The sequence below is a fragment of the Temnothorax nylanderi genome, unplaced genomic scaffold (assembly GCF_030848795.1).
Source record: "Temnothorax nylanderi isolate EJ_2023f unplaced genomic scaffold, tnyl_v1.0 TNYL_tig0005_pilon, whole genome shotgun sequence".
NCBI classification, from domain to species: domain Eukaryota; kingdom Metazoa; phylum Arthropoda; class Insecta; order Hymenoptera; family Formicidae; genus Temnothorax; species Temnothorax nylanderi.
The window spans coordinates 2361902-2385242 of record NW_027249067.1 but is presented as its reverse complement, the minus strand read 5'-3'; the positions used below and the strand labels follow the sequence as shown (position 1 = coordinate 2385242).

General features: G+C 35.0%; 2 protein-coding genes and 1 long non-coding RNA gene across 4 annotated transcripts; 2 read left to right on the top strand and 1 right to left on the bottom strand.

Annotated features, from left to right (window-relative positions):
- The first annotated feature begins 58 nt into the window (after nt 1-58).
- Nucleotides 59-20018, top strand: Cubn (Cubilin). Of its 2 annotated transcripts, XM_071713083.1 has the most exons (53): nt 59-210; nt 511-640; nt 717-902; nt 1244-1300; nt 1396-1536; nt 1596-1699; nt 2024-2174; nt 2314-2556; nt 2768-3083; nt 3387-3709; nt 4024-4374; nt 4591-4744; nt 4877-5067; nt 5140-5656; nt 5811-6036; nt 6215-6532; nt 6598-6758; nt 6846-7181; nt 7480-8012; nt 8125-8520; nt 8628-8898; nt 8981-9250; nt 9340-9851; nt 10063-10258; nt 10531-10902; nt 10998-11194; nt 11325-11476; nt 11574-11762; nt 11867-12048; nt 12217-12435; nt 12533-12679; nt 12804-12879; nt 13145-13256; nt 13337-13499; nt 13662-13901; nt 14027-14100; nt 14236-14465; nt 14556-14768; nt 14864-14999; nt 15184-15517; nt 15741-15932; nt 16120-16276; nt 16357-16534; nt 16733-16969; nt 17145-17307; nt 17594-17808; nt 17988-18062; nt 18146-18210; nt 18296-18536; nt 18678-18840; nt 19137-19378; nt 19639-19750; nt 19855-20018. In XM_071713083.1, exons 1-53 carry the CDS (start codon nt 143-145, stop codon nt 19884-19886), a joined length of 11259 nt encoding a protein of 3752 aa, XP_071569184.1. In that variant the 5' UTR covers nt 59-142; the 3' UTR covers nt 19887-20018. The 2 variants fall into 2 exon arrangements, with proteins under 2 accessions (XP_071569184.1, XP_071569176.1); XM_071713075.1 differs by having other exon boundaries at nt 19639-20018.
- On the bottom strand, nt 19600-21922 carry LOC139776451 (uncharacterized). The gene is made up of 3 exons (XM_071713096.1): nt 21679-21922; nt 21214-21351; nt 19600-20931 (listed from the first exon to the last, which is right to left on the bottom strand). Exons 1-3 carry the CDS (start codon nt 21681-21683, stop codon nt 20100-20102), a joined length of 975 nt encoding a protein of 324 aa, XP_071569197.1. The 5' UTR covers nt 21684-21922; the 3' UTR covers nt 19600-20099.
- LOC139776459 (uncharacterized) lies at nt 21918-22452 on the top strand. The gene is made up of 2 exons (XR_011719083.1): nt 21918-22057; nt 22121-22452. It is a non-coding gene; the product is annotated as an uncharacterized lncRNA (long non-coding RNA).
- Nucleotides 22453-23341: the final 889 nt, after the last annotated feature.

Genomic DNA, 23341 nt, shown 5'->3' with positions numbered 1-23341 from the left:
CCATCCAGAGATGCAGACGCCCGCAATGCCGATCTCACGGATCAGTCTGTCACGACCTGTCTTTTCGATGAAAGTTCCGCGCGAATCCGACAAGGTATAACAGAATAATATTTGGTTTACTGAATTTCAAGTTGTTGTTGGCATGGCTTTTGCATCGATGTGGTTCCTGTTATTATACCTCGGTTTATGCGCGGCATGGATGGACGAGAGGTATGTTTCTTAATAAAAATATGATGAACATTGTCCGCGTCCAATATCATATTTACATTTATATAATGTTAGTTAATATCAAGCAAAATTGAAAAAAACTGTCATACATTTGCATGATATCTCGATGATCGATAGTGTCTTGAGAATAATTAGTTAACAGAAACGCATGATTCATAAAAATTATGACTCAAAATAGTATAATCGAATAAAAGTATTTAATATTAAATTTTCTTAACGTTCCATAAATTTTCCACAATTGTGTAGATAGACTCATATATAAATAATTTGTATAAAATTCAGACCAGTTTTGGAGTCTCGAGATGGACATCTCATAATCTCTAGTGCGAAGGACAGAAACATTACGCTGAAGCTAATGGGGGGCGGTTACATAAACGTTAATGACATCAATCTGCTTCACGTAGCGTCGGCGGTAATGAATAAATATCTATACGTCCAGCATAATTTAGACACAATTAGTCAAACGCTTAGATCTCGATATTTTTTAGGCGCAAAATGCGACGCGGGTCATCGACAGGTGGCGGATGGGATATTTAGCCGAGATGGAGAACTCTCTTTACCAACTAACGACTATAGTGACAGGCGCTACAGGCTTACAGAGAAGAGTCTCCCTGCTTGAGAGAAGTATCGACATGAACAGTACGATTCGCGCAGGAAACAGATCACGTATACCGGTAAGAATGCGCAATATTGAATCAACACAGCTTGCGATGACATATCTTTCTATATCCCCGTATCAAATTATACCAGTACGCCAATAAAAAAAAGCGTAACAATTATTTCATATAGAAGGAAATAAGAAAGAGATTGTATAATAGTAATGCAAATATATAGCTTTAATAATTTTTACAATATTAAATCATTCAATATTAATTTATCTCTTACCGCAGTTTATAATTTAGCATTTTAACCAGCGATGAAAGTTATATGACTCGTGTTGCGTCAGAATGAAAAAAATTAATTAAATATGAAGTTAAATGTATGAAGCTTTATTCATTAAATAATATATTTTCAGACTTTTAATCCAATAGCGGGTATAACCAGAAGCACCATTCGTCGTATCAGCGCCCGAGTATGTATAATACGCGAATCTATATAATGAATGGCATACTTATACGAATAATGGCCTGTATGGTGAAATTAAAAATATGTAAATGTATTTTTAAGCTTAAGGCATTAGAGGACTCAGTGAGAGCTATGCAAGCACTACTCCGAGAGAACGAATGTCAGAGTAACCCTTGTCAAAATGGAGGTACTTGTGAGGATCTCTATGGTGCCTATCAATGTCATTGTCCATCAAATTGGGAGGTATGCGGATGTAATTTGAAAGGAGTGGTATTTCGTGGAAATAATTACGATAATTTTAGGGCCCGAATTGTATGACGGACGTTAACGAGTGCGCTAGATTTCTTGGTACGGATCTTGGATGTCAAAACGGAGCAACTTGTCGTAATTCTCCTGGATCTTACCGGTATATTAACAATTCCTATTATATCAAATAACAAAACCAGGCATTTCGTTTGATTACGGATCCTTTAACGAATTTGCAGTCGACCCAGAAATTAAAAGCCTTCTTTTTAAGAAAAATGAAAAAAAAACACACAATTTTAAAATTCAATTTAGGAAGCTATAAAAGATTTTTCAAAGAAATAATTGGAATAACTTTAAATTATATTCTAAAATTCTATTATTTTCAATAATTTTACTGAGTTTCGCAATAAGTGGCCTTTATGTGATTTCTCGGATATACTGTGCGGAATATGTCTGTATACAATAATATTGGTTCAAATATTAGATGCGACTGCTTGCCGGGATGGTTTGGTCTTCATTGTACGCAGAAAACATCGATTTGCAATACAGAGAATTCCGAAGCGCTTTGCGGCGAGCACGGTGTATGCGTCGCCAAAAGCGGTTCTGCACTTGGATATACGTGCATTTGTGATCAAGTACGCTCTTTGATTTATTTAATTTTTTTATCTTAAACTATATAAAGGCTAAACTATATCAAGCTATATCAAGCTAAATCAACTTACAGTACAAACTGGCTGCTTGCAGAAACGCTGATTTTTCTTTTATCGTTCTTAGGGATGGGAAAGCGATGGCACAAGCCCAGCTTGCACCAAGGATGTAGATGAATGTGCAGCGGCCCATCCACCCTGCTCCGTAAATCCACCGGTACCATGTCTCAATACTCGCGGCTCATTTACTTGCGGTGCTTGTCCGCACGGCTATAGCGGAAATGGTTATTATTGCACCGACATTGACGAGTGTCTTATTAACAACGGCGGCTGCAGTACTTCCCCTTATGTACAATGCATGAACACAATGGTAAATATACTACATAATGACATGAAGTAAAATTACGACTGTGTCTGAAAAAACGTCAAAACGGTTTTAAAAAGATGTCTGTTATATTTACGTCATAAAAAGTACGCCTATTTTTAAGATAAATATAGAATAGATGAAATAACCGAATAGATCAACAATTGTTACAATTCACTGCAACCGTAACTTATCTCATTGCAATGACTTCTTTAAGGGTTCTAGAACGTGTGGAGCTTGTCCCCCAGGGTACCGCGGCGATGGCGTGAGTTGCATTTTTGTTGGTGGTTGCGCCATCAACAACGGCGGATGCCATCCATTAGCTACCTGTACCGAGAATCCATCGCTTACAAGTTCTTACGTGCTGTGCCGTTGCCCACCGGATTACGTCGGTAATGGAATGGGACCAAACGGCTGCCAATTATCTGATGTATCACTTAATACAGCGTGTTCTAGCAACCCCTGCGTTCATGGCACATGCGTGCCAAACGGTGCAAATGGCTTCACTTGCACATGTAACCCGGGATACTCAGGTATGTGTTAGGGATGAAAGTGAGAGGTAGGGGGAAATAGATTCACATGAATCAACTCGTGTAAATCATAACGCTCTGCTTCTCACGCGTGACGAATAATAACATGTGGTATTAATTCGTGCTTGACGAATGCACAATAATATAAATTATAAAGTTAAAACTGAAGTTTAAATTTATACAAAAAATGATTGTGTGACACTCCCATGGAATTCTTAACTTATTTATTAAGAATTAAAGGTAGTAAGAATTACGCGTCTAATATATTTATATAACTGCGTCTACATGCTTTTTATTAATTGTTAGGAACTACATGCAACATACCGACCGATCCGTGCTCGCCAAATCCTTGCCGAAATAACGGTATTTGCATTGTCTTAAGCGGACGGACAACATGTCAGTGTACGACTAGCTTCACAGGAAACAGGTGCGAAACGCCACGGCAAGCGTGCGGCGGTATGTTACGGAATCCCACGGGAACAGTTCAGTTTCCCATAGGCGGTAGTACTTACCAGCATGGATTGAGTTGCGCCTGGGTGTTAAAAACGGACTCCTCTAAAGTTCTGAACGTTACCTTTACGGCTTTTAATATCGAGCACTCTACAGATTGCAAGTTTGATTTTCTACAGGTGCGATTAATATTGCATATTAAAACAGGAAATTAAAAAAAAATATTTACCGTTGGTTTTTTTTTGTTATTAAAGTTACTATATGTTCGCAGTAGAACTGTAAGTTATTTTAAAATTTGTCTGCATTGAATGCTTGGACTCTTAATCTCTTGCTTTAAGAACTTATATGCTCTTTGATTTATGTTAAAGACTTTGTAGAAGTTTTTAATGCTATTTAAATTTCTATATTCTTAAATCTTAGAATATAAAGAATTTTAATATAAACAATAGAAATGAGAAAAATTATACTTCATAACGCACATATATACTTTTAGATCCATGATGGTGAAAACACTGGCGCTCAATTGATTAACCGATTCTGTGGTCATGAATTGCCTAACGGAAACGGGACAATCATCTCATCCCATAACACTCTCTACTTGTGGTTCCATTCGGACAACAGCATATCTCATGATGGATTTACCTTTCATTGGAATAGCATCGATCCTGTTTGTGGAGGTGTTTTAGAAAATAATTTCGGTACCATCATGTCTCCAGGTTCGCCTGGAAAATATCCTCCAGACAGAGATTGTTTCTGGAGAATCACTGTCGCTGCCTCGAAAAGGATTCAATTCCATTTTGGTCAGCTGATGCTCGAGCAAAATTGCCAAAACGACTATGTGGAGGTAAGTACTTCATGGGTCAATTATAATGCTATATAAAGGATTTATATATTATATATATTTTTTTTGTTACAAAATTTAAAGATACATTGTTATAGAAAATATATTAAATTTATTAAATTTATTAAAGTTATTAAAGTTATTAAATTTTCTAAATCATGAAATAATCACCTATTGTTTAGTACTTGTTATCAATTTTGACTCGACATTATATTGTAGATTACTGGTATAGAAGAAAAACGTTTAGGACTTTTTTGCAATCACACTCGTCCACCACCTTTGATTACACCGAGTTCTGAAGCAACTGTTCATTTTCATTCTGATAGTTCTAAGCAAGATGCTGGCTTCCAAATCCATTACTCGACGATTGAAGGTATTATTAAGACAGCTAATCTATACAATTTAAGTGTAGTTACATTATTTATATATTTATTTAGAAGAAATAATTTTATAATTTTATAATTTTGGATAATTTTGGATGGTTTAAATAATTCACAATATTTAGGTTTACCTGGTTGTGGTGGAATTTATACCAGTGCCACTGGACTAATCAGTTCACCAGGTCACTCGACGGCGTATCTGCCAAATATGGAATGTGAATGGAAGATACAATTGCCAGTAGGCGAACGAATTCGAGCGTCATGGCTGAAATTTAATATCGAAACTTCCTCCAATTGTCAGTTTGACTTTGTCGAGGTGATCTTTTTGTTTTTATCCTTCTAACGTTTCATAGAAAGAAAGGAAATTTTAATCTTTGTACTTCTTCAGATTTATGATGGACCTGACACGAATTCTCAATTACTCGGTAGATACTGCGGTTCGGATATGCCGCCAGCGATCAAGTCAAATTCGAACAAATTAGTTGTACTTTTTAAATCCGATTGGTCTTACGAATCGGAAGGTTTCACATTGTCGTATGAAACTTTATGCGGCGGCGAATTCCATGAGGATACCGGAATTATCAAGTCGCCCTTCTATCCGAACCCTTATCATCATTCGAGAACGTGTATTTATGAGATTATACAACCGTCCGGCAAAGGAATCATATTAACTATGGAAGATATGGACATTGAAGGCAGAGACCAGAACTGTTACTACGATTACGTCGAGATTTTCGACGGTGATAATGAAAATGCGACGAATCTCGCCAAATTATGCGGCGACGAAGAAAACATGCCAGATACTCCTTACTATTCCACGCATAATTTTATGTACATAAAGTTTACCACCGATAACAGCATCGATGGTCGAGGTTTCAAAGCAAACTACACAACGATCGATCGTAGTAAGTAATTTGCTGCGCTTTATTATATAAATATAAGGTTTGATATTATAGTTTTGAATGCGACAGATTTAGTCTGCGTACAAAGTAATTAAATTTTTGCGTAAAAATAGAGCTTTGAGAATAACAAAGCATTGATATTATTATTCTTATTAAGGATGTGGTGGATTGCTGAAGCAACCAACCGGGGTAATTCAGCCTCCTCTTGAAAACGGATTTTATGTCGATAACGAGGAATGTATCTGGACTATTCAAGCACCGCCAGGATATGTAATACAACTCACTTGGATGTCATTTAATTTGGAATATCATGTTCATTGTGTCCACGATTACGTCAACATTTACGAAAACTATACCTTGTCCGACAAAAACATAATAGCCACGTATGATGACGTTACTAATCTCTTTTAGTTTGAACGGTTTAAATAAGAAGATAATACATTCAAGTTATCAAAAAGACATTAATTATATTATTGTTGTAATTCGTACTGCAATTATTTCAACTTAACTTTTCTTTATTTAACAGCTCTTTTTTAAATATATTATGACTATACTTTTTAGGTATTGCGGTACAAATAAACCACCTGACTTAACGACACAGGATAGTACACTAACCATACTCTTCCACACTGACTCGAGTGTTACAAGCGATGGATTCGTTGCTACATATATTTTCATGGATATGTCGAAGGTCTGCGGCGGTCATTATTCGAAAGAAAATGGCATTATTAGATCGCCAAATTATCCTGATCATTATCCAAACAAGAAGGAATGCGTTTGGATTATCGAAGCACAAAACAGACATAGAATAATTCTTACGGTTAATCACTTTGAATTGGAAAGACATGCATCTTGCGTATTCGATTACTTAGAAATTAGGTAATGGACTTGAATTTTATCTTATTACTTTTTCAATTTGCTATTTTATATTTCTCATATTTCAGGAATGGTGGATACGAGTCCTCGCCGTTAATTGGCAAATTCTGTGGCAAAAACATACCCACTGAAATACCGAGTCAAGCCAATCAAATGTATATTAGATTCGTTTCGGATTTTTCGAGATCATGGCCAGGTTTCGAAATACAATGGGATAGCGCCACGGAAGGTAAAAACATACAGAAAATCCTGATTCTGTTTTATTACCTTTTCTTTCAACTCTCACCTATATTTATATGTATATTTAACTTTACAGGATGTGGTAGTACACTGACCGCAGTTACTGGGGATATTATATCTCCAAATTATCCTGAACCTTATTCAGCGAACGCGGATTGCTATTGGAAGATCGCTGTGGCGGCGGGTAGTTTAGTGCAACTTGTAATAGTGGATCTCGATCTTGAACAACATGAGAAATGTCGATATGACTTTATCGAAATATATGAAGGCATTAGTCATCGCACAAATGGAAGACGTTATTGCGGTATCTCGTATCCGAAGATTATTCAATCCAAATCCAATCAAATGACCGTTCGGTTCCGCAGCGACTTCAGTAATTCCGGCCGCGGTTTCCATTTGAAATACGAAACGCGTAAGTATACGTGTTATTAACTCAAAATACTATTTAATTATAATTTATTAATATTATCTTAGAAAATTATAAATTAAAATTATTTTAAAAAATGCGTTATATGTGAGTCAGTAGAGATCTTTTTGGTTTTGAATATTTTCAAATTTCTTCCTTATTAATTATTAATATATATTCTTTCTTTTAAATTAAAAATTTTTTCGGTCATATTTTATGAGAATAAGTGTTTATTTTTTAATTTTTTATTTAATTACTTATTGTGAAATTATTTTACTATAAAATTTATATTTTTATGATGCAGAGTGTTATTTAACTGAATTAAACAAATTACATGGCTACTACGGCGTGATAGAATCACCGAATTTCCCTAACAAATATGAGCACTCAACAAACTGCAGTTGGATCATCGAAGCACCAATTGGTAACACGATTAATCTGACTTTCTCACACTTTGACCTCGAAGGTCAAGGGCCAATGTGGTTAGGGTCAAAGTTAGGAACAACAGAGCAGTGCACATATGATTATCTCCAAATCATGGAAGGCGACGGTGATATTCCCAACAACAACCTGACTCGACTCTGTGGGAGTATCGATCTCCCAAAGAAAATTAATTCAATGCAACATCAAGTGTTTATAAAGTTTGTTACGGACTCCTTTATTGCCTTCAATGGTTTCCGGCTCGAATGGATGGTGCATGGTTGTGGCGGGCATTTGACTAAACCGTATGATAATTTCACGTCGCCTGGATATCCGTCAGCTTATCCGATGAATGTTGATTGCGAATGGCTGATCGAAGTGGATTATACGCACAGTGTCGAGCTTACATTTTACGACGTGAGTATATCTAAAAAAGTATACGCAAAAATTATACGGAAGTTAATATGAAAGCGATGCTAACGGGAACTTGCGCTATTGTGATGTAAAAATGGAAACTGTTGTCTTTCAGGTAAACACTGAGAAGCGCAAAGGTTGTATTTTCGACAAAGTCGAAATTTATGAGGGCGACCACGTCGACGATGCGTCAAAATTGACCGTGCTTTGCTACACGGAGAAGCCAGTGACATACACTAGTCCCGGAAACAAAATGTTCGTCAAATTTCACTCGGACTCATCGTACCCTAGTCGAGGATTTAATGCTAGCTATAGGAGCGTTCCTATTGGATGCGGTGGTAAATTTACAGCAATCTCGGGCATCATTCACTCGGCTAATTATCCACAGAATTATCCGCACCTTCAGAATTGCGAATGGCTGCTAGAAGTCGACAGCAATCACCTCGTGAATCTTACGTTCTTGGACTTTGATGTTGAGAACAGCGGGAATTGCAGTGATGATTTCGTTGAGGTATGCTATAATTTTTTAAACAAACCATTCATAAAAATATAATTCTGGGTATTTTTTAAATTAGTTCTAATAACAAATATTAACAATCTTGTTTTGTATTTTCGTAGATCTTTGATGGCCCAACGAAAGATGACCCGTTATTGGGAATACATTGCAGCAATCAATTACCACCGATCTATCTTTCGAGTAGTAATCAAATGCTAGTAGTTATGCAGAGCGATAGTATAATTTCAGCCAAAGGTTTCAAAGCTCAATACAGTAGAGCCTGCGGTGCTCGTATAATTGTTAAGGACCACGGTTTTCTTACACCCCCGGTTGGCAATTCCGACACACATGGGGACACTAATTGTACATGGATATTAATAGCTGAAGATCCAGGTAATCCAACTTTGTCTCACATATTTGCATATTTGTTTTTAAATTTTCAACAATCGCTTTACCCTTCTATTCTTTATTCCAGCCGACCATATAACTATTACTTTCACGCATATGGAGATTGATCCAATTGATGTTACGAACCGATGGGAGTCTACTGAGTTAAGTCCTTGTTTTTGGCTCTCCCTCCAGGTATTCGAGGGTGAAAGCATAGATGGACCACTTTTAGGAAAATGGTGCAACAATGTTGCGCCACCGCCGATTACGAGTACCGGAAGTTCGCTCACGCTGCATCTAGCCATACACTACGAATTCATAGGTCACTTCGTTGCTACGTACTCCGTACTGAATACAGGTGCATTAAATTTCAATATATTTATATGAAAAATGCCTAATCGTAGAAGATAATTAAAGGAAGTTCTTAATTTTATCTATATTCTTCAGCTTGCGGTGGAAATTATACATCCGAACAAGGAATAATCACCTCGCCTAGTTATCCGAATAGTTATCCCCTGAACGCAGAATGCGTTTGGATACTAAATACTTCTCCCGGTAACAAGATTACTCTCGTATTCTCTGAGTTCGATATCGAGTCGAGTGATAACTGCGATCTGGACTATCTTGAGATACGGGAGGATAACGGAATCGGAAAGCTCATTAGTGTTTCTTGCGGCAAAGATACCGCGGAAATTGCGTCCTCCAACAAACTGTGGATCAAGTTTAAGAGCGATGGTTCCGGTACTGCCAAGGGTTTTAAGGCTGAATATAATATCCTCGGAGGGAACGAACTCGATGGGTTTACAGGACGCATTACCTCGCCGTTGTATCCATTACCGTATAGGCGAAGTGGTTCGTTCTCATGGCGCATTACTGTTGAAATGAATTCGCTCATACGCATCACATTCACAGATTTGCAGATAGAAAACATCGCCGAATATTGTTTCTCTAATATCAAAGTAAGTATCTTTATTGGAGATGTAAATAGCAAGCACATTTTAAAAGAAATAAATATAATATTATACTCAATAACATAAATATATTTTACTTAACATATATGTAATTAATATTATTTAATATTAATGCCTAATATCTTTGCAATCAATCAACGAAGTCAAAACGTTCGTGTATTATTTTAACTATTAAGCAATTTTATCCATTTTTAATTAGATATATGATGGATATGATAACGAAGCAGCAACTCTACTAGAAGTATGCGGCTATTCTTTGCCAGATCCAGTAGAGTCATCCAGCAATGTGATTTACATCATGATGTCAACGGATTTTGTCAGGCAGGGAAATTGGTTTGATCTCACATGGCTTCAAATACCAAAAAACACTGAACAGAAAAACAAGGAAATCATATGTAAATTTCTATTATATATACTTAATATTTCGTTGTTACTACAAATAAGTACATTTAAATAAAGCATTTTTTAATGATTAACTTTATGTCAATACAAGAGCTAATTTTGACGCCATGCCAATATATCTTATTTCGAATTAAACAATGTTTCTCTATAACATAAATGTGTGATAACATATATCAAATATAGTGAACACATAAGTAAGTCAAGTCAACATAAAATGTATGTATATGTGCTTATAGTAATTTCAATTTATTTTATTTGTCTGTAGTGTCAGAGTGCAACAAAGAAATAGCTTTAATGGGTGACCGCAACAACACGTATTCCTTCAGTTCTCCTGGTTGGCCGACCGGCTATGCTACCAATTTGCATTGCAATTGGGTTTTCACATCGCCACCTGGAACACATTTAGTATTGAGAATAATGACCATGGATTTGGAAGAAACTAATAATTGCGTAGCGGATTCAGTTTCCGTTTATTCGGGATACGCATTGACATCGACAGCCGATGCTCATCTGGAAAGTAAATTATGCCTGGCAAACGCCAGTATGTCCTTAGTCAGCGGGACCAATGTGATGACGGTGAAATTCGACACGGATATGTCCGTTAATAAAACCGGCTTCAACGCATACGTATATCGAGGTTGCAGATGCCTTATTTTTATTTTTATTAATAAAATCAAATTTTGATAAAAATATCCGTAAACTCAATAATGGGAATTTAACTTTGATCCATAGAGTGCGGAGGTCAATTAACTGATCCCAACGGCGTAATTGAATATGATAACTCTTCTTATGTGAAAGCGATTCGCACATGGCATTTCACATGTGAGTGGACTGTAACAGTGAGACCCGGCAAAACTATCAAAGTTGAGATTACCGATATGTCGATACAAGAAATGCCCGATCATACATGCGGCGACAATTACTTGGTGGTTAGTATAATACATTATATTATTAGACTTTAGAATTAATATAATTATAAACAAGAAAAATCTAAGAGAAAGAAAGAGAGAAAAAGAATTTAATATTTAAGAAAATAATTTACATACATATAACTTTTAGTTAAAAAATGGAGACGGAATGCTCTCGCCTCTGTTAGGCAACGGAAAGTATTGTGGTGAAGTAATACCAGCGGAACTAGAAACCACCGGAAATCGTTTTTATGTTAAAGCTACTGGCAGCGGAAATCATTTTCGCTTTAAGCTCACTTACAGGTGATCTTTGCATAATACTTTTCACGTTAATAAAACATTATTTTACCGAAATGTTTATTTCAATTTTCGATTAATCTCATATCTTTCCATATTTTAGAGAAACAAGTATGAATTGTGGTGGCGAATTTGTCTTGACAAGCAAGCAGAAGAAATGGGAGATAACATCGCCCAACTATCCAAACATCCCTCCAACTTATGCCGAATGTATTTGGAAAGCTACTGCTCCAGCTGGTGAAAAGCTCACTATCCATTTCTTGGATAGATTTGATTTGAGTTATTCCGAGAAGTGAGATATGATTATTGCAGAAAAATAAAGCAAATTTTTAGAAAATATTTTAAATACTTTGATTTACTGAAGATAATGTTTCTACCGTAACAATATCTTTTTAGTTGCGACAGAGAATACGTTGAAATAAGGGATGGTGGAACCGATAGCTCGCAACTCATGGGCAAATTCTGTAAAGACGTAGCACCCAGTAGTATGAGTACTATTGGCAACATGGTATATATCCATTTCTATACGGATATACCAGAACCTAAGAATGGTTTCAAAGCTGTAATTGCTTCAGGAGGTAAGCATTAAATAAATGTATTTTATAAGTTTAATTGTATTTTATTATAATATCAAAACAGTTACAAATAATTCTCTTTTAAATTAAACAACATAAAGATGTTTACTATATGTTATATTAAAAATAGAAAAAGTGATAAAATTATATAACTGTATAATGTTTTTATAGAGGTTTGTGGCGGAATTTTGCGCACTACCACAGGCGTCGTTGAATCTCCGAATTATCCGCATTCATATCCTCAAAACCAAAACTGCTCGTGGTTAATAGTAGCGCCGACAGATCATACCTTAAAATTACAATTTCGTGACATACATCTTCCTGGCTTTCGACGATGCCTTTCAACCGATCACGTTAACATTGGAGAAAAACTTATAGAAAATGACACTAGTAAGTAATCACTGTAACGGCTCATTATATAAATTCTGATTTAAGCTTTTTTATTATCATAACGTAATTTATAATGAATAAAAACATTTTTCAATAGTTTCAATAATTGGTACTTATTGCGGTCTTCAAAAACCGGATGTAATCGAGACATCGACAAACAAAGCGTATGTGAACTTCGAGAGTGACAACAGAGATAATTTAAGTTACAGAGGCTTCAGTCTAAACTTCACCGCTAGCCAAGAAAGTTAGTAAAACAAACCGTATTTAAATATATGTCTTATTGCACATTATAAATTTTATTTTATATGTTATTTGTACAATTTCAAATTTTATACAAATATTCATCATCATATATTATTTGCTTGTAGCGTGCGGTGGTTCATTAACCGCACTGAATGGAATAATTAAATCACCCGGATATCCTAATCCACGGACAAGAGCAAGGTACATTTTTGTTAGAAAACAAAACTCTTATCTTTTAAGCAATTAGTCGAATATTTTATTTGTTGAATGTTGTGTGTGTGTTAAATAAAAAAAAATAATAATAATATATTTAATATAAAGTTATTAATTGTGATGAATAACTTTTTGATGAATAACAAAATTATAAATATGACTAATTATTTAAGTGAATGTGCATACATCTTTTATACATTTAAAATTGGAGCGCTATTTGCGTAATCTTCATCTAAATATTAAAATATCGTAGATATTGCGATTGGCGAATCAAGTTACCGGTGGGTTATCAAGTTGTGGTGAATATTTTGGATATAGACGTTGTTAGTGAGCCTGGACCTACTCACGTGGGGTATGCACTTTCGGTGAGTAATATAACTTCAATGAGATATAAAAAATATTATTTTGGCGAAAGGACACACGCTAAAATTGTTCTTCTTTGCAGTTCTATAACGATTTCCGCTTTAAATCGAAAATCAAAGTCTTAGGACAAGGCGCTAGTATAATGGAGGAGATAAGAAGTTCCAGTAATACTATGATTATTGGCTATTGGTCCTCTGCCGGACATCGGGGTTTCAAACTTCGATACACGGCTGAGGCTCCGGCTCGTAAGTTTCGAAAACTGCTATTGATAATAATGAATCCATCGTGTATTTTATAATAGTACATTAAAAAAAAATTTTTATATTATATTCAATGTATATGACTAAACATACGCAAAACGTAAAAGAAACTTTAACCATCTACTAATTTCTGTCGATTCATAATAGCTTGTGGTGGAACTCTGAGAGAAGTTCAAGGCAATATAACAGGTCCTACAATTCCGCCTTTTAATCAATCTTCATATGCTTGCCACTGGAAATTGCTACCACCCGAAAATATGATCTCTCCCGTCGGGGACAGCCGCTTGACAATGACAATGAAAGTCACTGGTCTTTTGGGCGGACCTGAGTGGCGAGCCAGTATCATTAGAAGAAATTGCATCTATCCTCAATATATTGAAGTTCAGGGTAAAATAATAAACACTAATGTAATTTTTTATTCTCGCTTATTAATAGCAACTATTAAAAGCAATGCATAAAAATCAAATAATATTTTATCACGAGTAAAGATATTAATGTAAAATATTGCGTAGATATTGGAATGTTATGTGGAAATATAACAGAACCGAAATATTTGAGAAGCCCGAAATTACTCAACGAATTAACGGTAATATATCTTTAATACTCATCTTGTCGTTTATACATATAATAGTTTCAAGAATTTTTACGTAAACGTAAATTAACATTATTTGCATCTAGTATTAAGTGTGAAATAAAACAATTTTAATGTTTTAACTTTAAGATAATGAACGGTACTTATGGAAGACGTATGGATTTCACTTTACAATATCAATGGCAAGCTTGTGGTGGTATATTACGAGGTCCAAGACACACCATCAGATCACCTACAAACATTTCCTATCCGATAAACTGTGTTTGGCATGTAGATTATCCTGAAGAAGAAACGATCAAGCTCACTTTTACCAAACTTGAACTTGAAAGTAACTGTGACAGGAATTATCTCATTATCAGGTAAGCTATTTCATATTATCTATCAAATAATCTTTGATTTAATCTACATATATCATGTAATTGATTTAATCTACATATATTTACAATCAGGAATGGCGGACCAACGGCACCGCAGATCGCAAAGCACTGCATCCATGCCACAAGTCAACTTGAAAAATATAATATTAACAGTATATCGAATCAGCTATGGGTAGAATATTTTGCGTCTGAGGGTTCCGGCAGTTTCGAATTTGATGTAGTAATTGCCACCGCAGGCTGCGGTGGATCCTTACACGGTCGCAGCCGCGAAATCGCATCTCCGGCGTAATTGCTATTTTCTTAAGATAACAGAGATTGTGATAACAGAGATTCTGGCAGTTTTTAAGAAATAATATTTAATAATATTTCCGCAATTTCAGATATCCCAAACAGTATCCAAATAACGGCGAGTGTACTTGGGAAATAATAGGTGACAATGGCTATCACATAGGTTTAATCTTCGTCGATCGGTTTAGCCTGGAAACCAGTCCTAATTGCGAGAAAGATTATGTGCAGGTCTGATTATTATTATACGACAAACATTTAACATTTATTAACATTGCTCTAATTTTCTCAGCTGTTTTGCGATTTATTGTATTTGCTGTTACAATAAATAACATTCTCGAAACGACATGTTGCATAAAGAAACGGAAAGAACATTATAAATTAAACAAATGGTAATAAAAAACGCATTGTACAGGTATTTGATTGGGTCAGAGAACAAGGAAATTATGACAATGGCGAATGGAAGAGTCTCGGAAAAGTTTGCGGCAGGAATACGCCTACGCCTTTTAATTCGACAACGAACCGCATGAAGGTGATTTTCCATTCGAACGAGGCAGTACAAGCGGACGGTTTCCATGCTGTCTGGGGCGAGAATTGCGGAGGTGTATTTCAGGCGACCGAGAAAGTTAACGTCATCCAATCGCCGTCGTATCCAAACCTCTATCCAAACAGCATTTTCTGTAACTATACTATCGTCGCGCCAGACGACGATATTGTCGTCGAGTTCACTGACTTCCAGCTCGAGCGCGGTAAGTGTCAACGTCAATGTCAACAATCACTGCTACCTCTTCAGATCCCGTGAAAGCGAACATTTTCAGTACATTATATACAAGCGTAATGCCTAATGCCAGATTTTTTATGAAACTACGATAATGTTTGCAACATAGATAAATCTTATTATCTCTAAACTCTAAACTAAAGTATATAAAGAAACAATAAAAATTACGAAGTTAAAAGAAATAATTTTAACAGGTCGCGGAGGAGATTGTCGTTTTGACAACGTCACTGTCATATCGGAAAGTATGTACTTTACAGAGGATGTGGAAAGTTATTGCGGCAACAACAAGCCACCACTTTTGAGATCCTTATCACGGATAGGAATTATCTTCATGACAGATAAATATGTGAAGGGAGGTGGCTTCCAGTTTAAATATTTCCTCAATAGTAAGTCCCTTGCAAATTTCTTGCATATTGGTGACAATTACAGAAATTATTTTATAAACAATAATATATAATTGTTAGAGACATTATGTAAATAGTTTTGTTAAAAATATAACATTTGATACTTTGAGAAAAGCAGTAAGACAATTACAGAAAAAATGAAGAGAATATAATAAAACCATTGTAATAGGATGCGGTGGTATAATCACACGACCCAGCGAACTTAAGCCTTTGATGCATGGAGAGGAATACTTTGGACGTATGAATTGCACTTGGATCATTAAAGCGCCGCAAGGAAAGAGTATACTTGTGCGCTTCGAGAAATTCATTCTAGAGTACTCCACCAAGTGAGCTCTTGATAAATCCATATATATCAAGCGGATTTTTATTAGAAATATTATTAACCTTTTTTATTATCAATTTGTAGTTGTTATTTCGACAACGTCGCCGTTTACGAGGGTGAGTTCGTTCAAGAGGATAAACGACATGCTCTGTTTTGCGGAAACTTGACTGGTAATTTACCAACATTTAAATCAGAGTCCAATTCTATGGTCGTTAACTTTAATGCCGACAGCTCGAGGCACTACGAAGGTTTTACAGCCAAGGTACAAAGTCTGTTGTACTAACAAATACTATTTCATGACATTAATTGATATGAAATTCACACCTGTCATTTAATAGTAATGAATACGGTACTTTTTCGTATAATAATTATCTATTGTCTCTTCTGTTTCTCACTTTGCTGATATATTTTTAATCAAATTAAAAAATCATAATAAAATAATAAAAATAAGTCATTTTAGGTGTTATTCACGACAAGTCCAGCTAGTGGTTGCGGAGGATTAATCAATTTAACTTCGAGTCAATCTAAATCATTCAGAACTCAACAGGCGGCAACTTATGAACCATTTGAAGAATGCCACTGGACTGTGGTTACATCGCCGACCAAAACTATAATGTTTACAATCAATAGCATAGATATCAAAAACTCAATTAATAATATTACTCGACGTGATAAATGTAGCGGTGATTATCTTGAGGTAAGTTTGCGCCAATGTTTGATAAGTATTTTTAGAAATGCTGATAACAAGATTGTATCGTACACTAATACGCATATAAGGTTGCAAGAAAGAAGAAGATGCGAAAAATAAGCATCAGTTTAATAAAATTAATATGTTTATGTTAATGTTATATTATGCGTTTCATTATTCCTAGGTTCGAGATGGTGGTGGACCTTATGCCGAACTTATTGGTCAATTTTGTGGGAGTTCAGTGCCATCTCCTCTGGTATCCACCTCAAACAAATTGTGGATTAGATTTTATACTGACGGCACTTCTCAAGGTGCTGGTGCAACAGGCACTTTGGAGACTAATGATGGTAAGAAATTTTATATTTACTTCATCACAGTACAATAACATCGCTATTATATTATATAAAACAAAATATACCTGAATACATAATTCTTCTTTTATGAAAAATTTTATTTTAATATCTACAAATTCATTCTTTCTTTATTAGAGTCTTTGTTAAATACTTTCAATGATTTTAAAACATTACAGAGATAAAAATTCTTACATTTCTTGAATATTTATTGACATTTTACATCATTAGCGTTCCTCTTTTTATACAAACGGGTGATTTTTCTTATGTGATTTTGTTGTAGCATTGTGCGGCTTAGGTACTCGAGTAGTAAACGAGACAAATCATGTACTTACTTCGCCGAATTATCCAAATACGCATTTAGCTGGAACATTATGTCGCTGGACCTTGAAATTTACCGGTGAATATAGTGATAGACTGCGAATACGATTTATAGATTTTGATTTGATGGACTCTAACAAGTGTGAATACGAATATTTAGAAATTTCTGAACAAAACGTAAGTACTTGATAGATAATGAACATTCAAATGTACTTATCCTATGCCTTATTAATAATATATTGTTCTTAAAAAGAATATATACGTATATATATATAATTATATTCTCAATGATTAAGAATAAATTTTTTCTACATATAATTAAAAAATTAAACTATTATCTTCTTTCTAATAACCAGAAATACATAAATGAAGGCTTCGGAACAAACTTCATTTACAGTGGTTTGAAAAACCATCCGATTAGCGTCGAAATGGTAAGATTTCTGCAGAATCAATACGTTTTATTACTGATATCTAATATTTATATTTATATGAGATATTTTATTTTATCTTTTAGGGTAGCCGTTTACCTCTTGGCTCGTACAGATATTGCGGCAGCGCATTACCACACGAATATTATAGGTATTTGAACTTGACTTAATCAGATCGTTACAATATTACATATTTTTAAAAGTAGGATTATTCCAAATTAAATATTCTTTCACAGTTACAACAACGAAGTCAAAGTGACATTTAGATCGTTGTCCAATGATCACAGAGGCTTTAAGCTCGAATACAGCACAGCGAGTTGCGATCGAAATTACACGAGCGAGCAGGGACGAATTTTCCATAACGGATTTACAAGTTGCTGGATCACGATCACCGTTCCGGCAAACCACACCATTTCTTTGTACTTCAATCATTTCAGCATTTACGATGCAGAGCAGTGCACGCGCAACGCTCTACAAGTATGTGATCTGCCTTACATTTGCTAAAGAAAAATTGCGTTTGAGAGAACACAGAAATTGGTTCAATTTACTTTCGAAAATTCGAGTAACGTAAAACGCGTCGTAAGTCTAAATTGCTAAATAGATTTATGCGTCTCGCAGGTACATGAGGGTGATTCAAGTGGACCGCTTATAGCGACACTGTGCAGCACGATGATGCCAAGCCCGATTTTCAGTAGCGGCAACAAACTCACTTTGCACTCCTGGACCGAGATCGCCAGCTCTTATCAAAGTTATGACATCATTTACACGACCACGGATGCAGGTACGACGCGTTCGTAGCAGCATGCACAAATCCCCTCTCCCCCCCCCCTCGTTGCATTCGATTAATGCACGCCACCAGATGCGGAGAAATTATTAACGCGCGGACACGATGATTTACGCCTCGAGATACGCGCCACGTGAAATGCTGCGGTTTATTTTCGCGGGGGACCGTACGCGAAAATCCGATTGCGATCTCGCGGCATCGCTTCAAACTGCACCACGCGAGTTATATCACAACTGTACGCGCAGATCGACCACCGTCGTTTTGTAAAATATCTCAAAATCAAAATTGTGCAGGTCGAGGTTGCGGCGGACGTATATTCAATTACGGAGGCAGATTCACCTCGCCATTGTATCCCAATATATATCGCAATAATACTGTGTGCACTTGGGACGTAAGCGTACCGCGAGGTTTTAAGATCATTCTCCAGTTTCTCGTCTTCGACATCGGCACAAAGAAGACCTGCAGCAGCAATAATCTCAAAATTTATGACGTTGTACCCAGCGGAGAACTCTTACACAGCACTTATTGCGGCGGAGTAAGTTGTTTAGTAAAATGACATATTCTCGAAAACCATCGATAGATTCTACAACTGGGAGAACTGATTATCTACAGAATTTTCTTGGCAAAAATTTATTCTGTAAAACTATTTTCAATTTTGCTTCAAATTATATATTTCAAATATTTTTAAAAATCTTATTTCTATAAATTATATAATTGAATATATTTTCCATAATGTAGATATAAAATTATATAACATATAATTAAAGGTATTTAATTAAGGATATTTTTACATAGGATGATCCAGCAAGACTCGAGGCTGATACCGATCGAGTTCTTGTTAAATATACTTCGACAGTAAACAATATTGGAACAGGATGGGTTATTGCATTTATGGCACAATCGACTGGTAAGCATTCGTCTTTGCATAATGGGATGTTTAAATTCTTTTATGAACCACAAATTGCGCACAGGTGCGAGGTGAAAGGTATAATTATGAAATAATGTTTTCAGTGCATCCCATCGACATAATGGAAAACTGGTAAAGGAGACATCAAGACTGCAAAAAGTAACGTTTTTAAATACAAAATTTAGAGCCAGACATCCTACAATTTATGTGTATAATTTACTATAGATAGATGAAATAAATAAATTTGCCTAATATAGCATTATCATAAAACCTTCGTAATTATGTATTAACGTAAATATATCTCTAATCGTTTTTCACTCTTTTATTATCAATACATTGAAACGCGTTATTACTCTGATGCAGAACACTCTTCATCATTTACTTGAGCTGAGCAATTTTCTTCAGATTCGATCTCACTTGTTTCAATTTCATTTACGTCTTCTTCGTCTTTGATAGTATTTGTTTTTTGTTGCTCTTCCTCGGCTTGCTCTTCTTCTTGCACTTCACGCTTCTTCTTATTTTTCTTACTTTTCTTTGAAGCTTCTTGAGGTTTCTCGTTCTTTGTCTTGTCCACAGTTTCTTCTTGCTCGGAATCTGTTACATCGGCTTCGATTACTTCTTCCTCGATTTCTTTAGACTTTGTGTTTTTGGATACCTCTTCCTTCTTTTTTTTCTTGTCGTATTTAGTTTTCTTTTCATTTTTATCAACCTTAACGTTTTCAGAATTTTCCGATTTGGAGCGCTTTGTCCTCTTCTTATTACTTTTAACATCAGCGTTTGCATTTTTCTCTACATTTTCTACTTCGTCAATATTTTTCGATTTCTTTTTATTTTTCTCTTCCTTCAAGCCTTTCTTCGATTTTTGGCGAGTCTCGGAATTTTGAGAACCTTCAACAGGTTCTTCTGATTCTTTCGATTGTTTTTTGGCATTTTTATCTTTCTTACTTTCCGTCTTTATCTTATCTTTCGAGTATTTCGATTTTTTTTCAGTATTTATATTCCCTTCTTCATTTATCACTTCAGCATTTTCACGTTTATTCCGCTTGTTCTTCGATTTCTGTTCTGACTTTTTCACTTCTGAATAGTTTTCGGAAGGATCTTCGGCGTTCTGTTCTGATGAGCTACTTTTTCTTTTTTTCTGCTCTTTTACGTATTTGTCTTTTTTCTTTGACTGTTTGTCCCTAAAGAGTACTTTAATTAATATAGAAGTCAACATTTAAAAATTGCAAATTTAAAATAAATAATATACATTGATTAATAAAGTATATAGCTGTTTTAAAAATAGTGACTTTTTTATCCATTTATTTAGATCCAAATCCGTGCATTTGTAAACTGTATCTAAGAGTGATAGTTAAATTTGTTAGAGAGATTAAATTAAATAAAAGTGCTATGTTATATGACGACAATTTGAATGAATATTTTTTTAAGCATATTATATTCTGTTCATCAATTTCATTACTTACTTTGTACGGTATTCTACATCGGCCTTCTTTTCTTTTCCACCACCATCTCCTGATTCCACATCTTTGCTCGATTTTTTTGCAGAAGTTTCCGCAACAAGTATTGCAACTAATAGAAGCGCAGTCAATAATATCCACAATCTAAACAGATCGAATTTAATCTTTTTATTTCTAATTTCTAGAAGAGATTTTGAAACGTAAGAGATTAGAAAGTGTTAATTTTTCTTATTTCTAATTATTGCTCATAAATGAGTAAAATTAAATATTTCGTCCTAAATTTATATGTCGTAAGATACGGCTCTCTTATGATTGATTTATAACATCTTAAGATTGTACTCAAGACGGTCTTAAATATAATATAAGATTCGATTAAATACCGATCTTAAACGAATAAAGTCTATCATGGGTTAGTTTTTAAAATTAAATCTCTGTCTCATTTCCGAATGTTTTAATAAATATTTCTCTTACCTCATTGTGATAATTATTTCTATACGATCGCACTTCGATTTTCTTCACGCACTTATATCGGGCCTATCTGGCGCAACACTATCTCTGCTCAGAAGTTACTTGCCCCTTATATCTCATACGTTGTCAGCAAAGATATCTTGATAAATACAACGAATCTCGTACGTTCACGTCAGTGCTTTTGCGGATTCGATATCGCAAATGCTATCTGGGCCAAATCTTCCGAGAGGGACGGCAAATTAAACACACGTTAAACGCGCAGCATGCGCAGAGTACGAGGTTCAAGTGTCAATACTATGCCCTGGTTGAATTCGCACACAATCGCAGACATGACCTGGGGGCGCTTCAAATGCGATACTGAGATGATAAGCTCTATTTCCTCGTACGTATCCATATTTCTTGTTACACGCATCGGTCAACTTTCATAGCCAAAGTTATATTTCAGATATTTGAATTACGGTGGATATCTTACTCTACGGATATCTAATCTAATATCAACAGCAAAATCGTCTGACAGCACATACCTTCTGTTCTGACGTTAATAAGCACTCAACACAATGGTGTATGTGTGTAATAAACAACCGTTACGTGTTTATTCTCGAGAAGCCTTGATTAAATTGTAATTGAAAAAAAGTACCTTATGACGTCTATGACTGGATTAATACTGATAAATTTAAACGACAGTTATAATACTTTCTTAAGAAAAGCCACGTACGTTGATGCGCCGTTTACTTCTCAGTGTTAAATAAATATAATAATATAGTGATCCTAAAATTTTTTCTTTTTTTTCTGTTCCTACCGAAAACTATATATATCTTTTCCCTTTTTAAATATCTATAATCTTAAAATTACATTACGTTGTACGTACAATATTGCTTTATTTTATTGGAATTAATATTTCAAATAAAGAGCGATAATTATAATACTGTCTTAAGAAAAGCACATACGTTTTGATATACTTTTTTTAAATCTTCTCAATGCCAAATTCACTATAAATTTAGTAGTATAATAATCCTAAAATTGCTTTTTTTCCCTCTCTGTTTTTTCCTAAAAAGTGCATTTCTTCCCTTTTTTAAATATCTATAATCTTAAAATTACATTGCGTTGCACAATGTTGCCTTATTTTATTGGAATTAATATTTCAAATAAAGAGCGCGTACGCTTGATATATTTTTCAAATCTTCTTGATGCCAAATTCACTGTAAATTTAGTAGTATAATAATCCTTAAATCGCTTTTCTTTCCTTTCCGTTCTTACCAAAGAATGTATTTCTTTTCCTATTTAAATAAATATCTGTCTTAAAATTACATCGCGTCATAAAATGTTTTATCGGAATTAATATTTTACAAATAAATTTGAATAAATTTTACAAATAAATTTGAATAAATTTGAATTCCGACACTTTGATATTTCCCCGTCACATAGCATGAATTTCACGTTCGTGCCGCGGTAACTCGGAGGCTGGAATCCTGCACACTCGACACGATATTCCCCATATTAATTCCGCTAATTTGCGAGACGCCGCGAGATAAACAGCTTCATACGATCCTACATTTTTCGCGTCATTTTTTCATCGTGATGTAGCAAAAGTACACGTTGAGCAAAGAATTAATTTAATTGTTAGATGAAACTAAGTTTCACAAAGATTGAAGCGCGAAAATTGCGA

What these genes read in the sequence shown, in the direction of transcription:
- Cubn (XM_071713075.1), top strand. Translation starts at nt 143, where the DNA reads ATGGCTTTTGCATCGATGTGGTTCCTGTTATTATACCTCGGTTTATGC. An exon ending in GCGGCATGGATGGACGAGAG is followed by an intron (nt 211 to 510) that starts GTATGTTTCTTA and finishes TATAAAATTCAG; the next exon opens with ACCAGTTTTGGAGTCTCGAG. An exon ending in AATCCACGGACAAGAGCAAG is followed by an intron (nt 12,880 to 13,144) that starts GTACATTTTTGT and finishes AAAATATCGTAG; the next exon opens with ATATTGCGATTGGCGAATCA.
- LOC139776451 (XM_071713096.1), bottom strand. An exon ending in GATGTAGAATACCGTACAAA is followed by an intron (nt 20,932 to 21,213) that starts GTAAGTAATGAA and finishes AGTACTCTTTAG; the next exon opens with GGACAAACAGTCAAAGAAAA.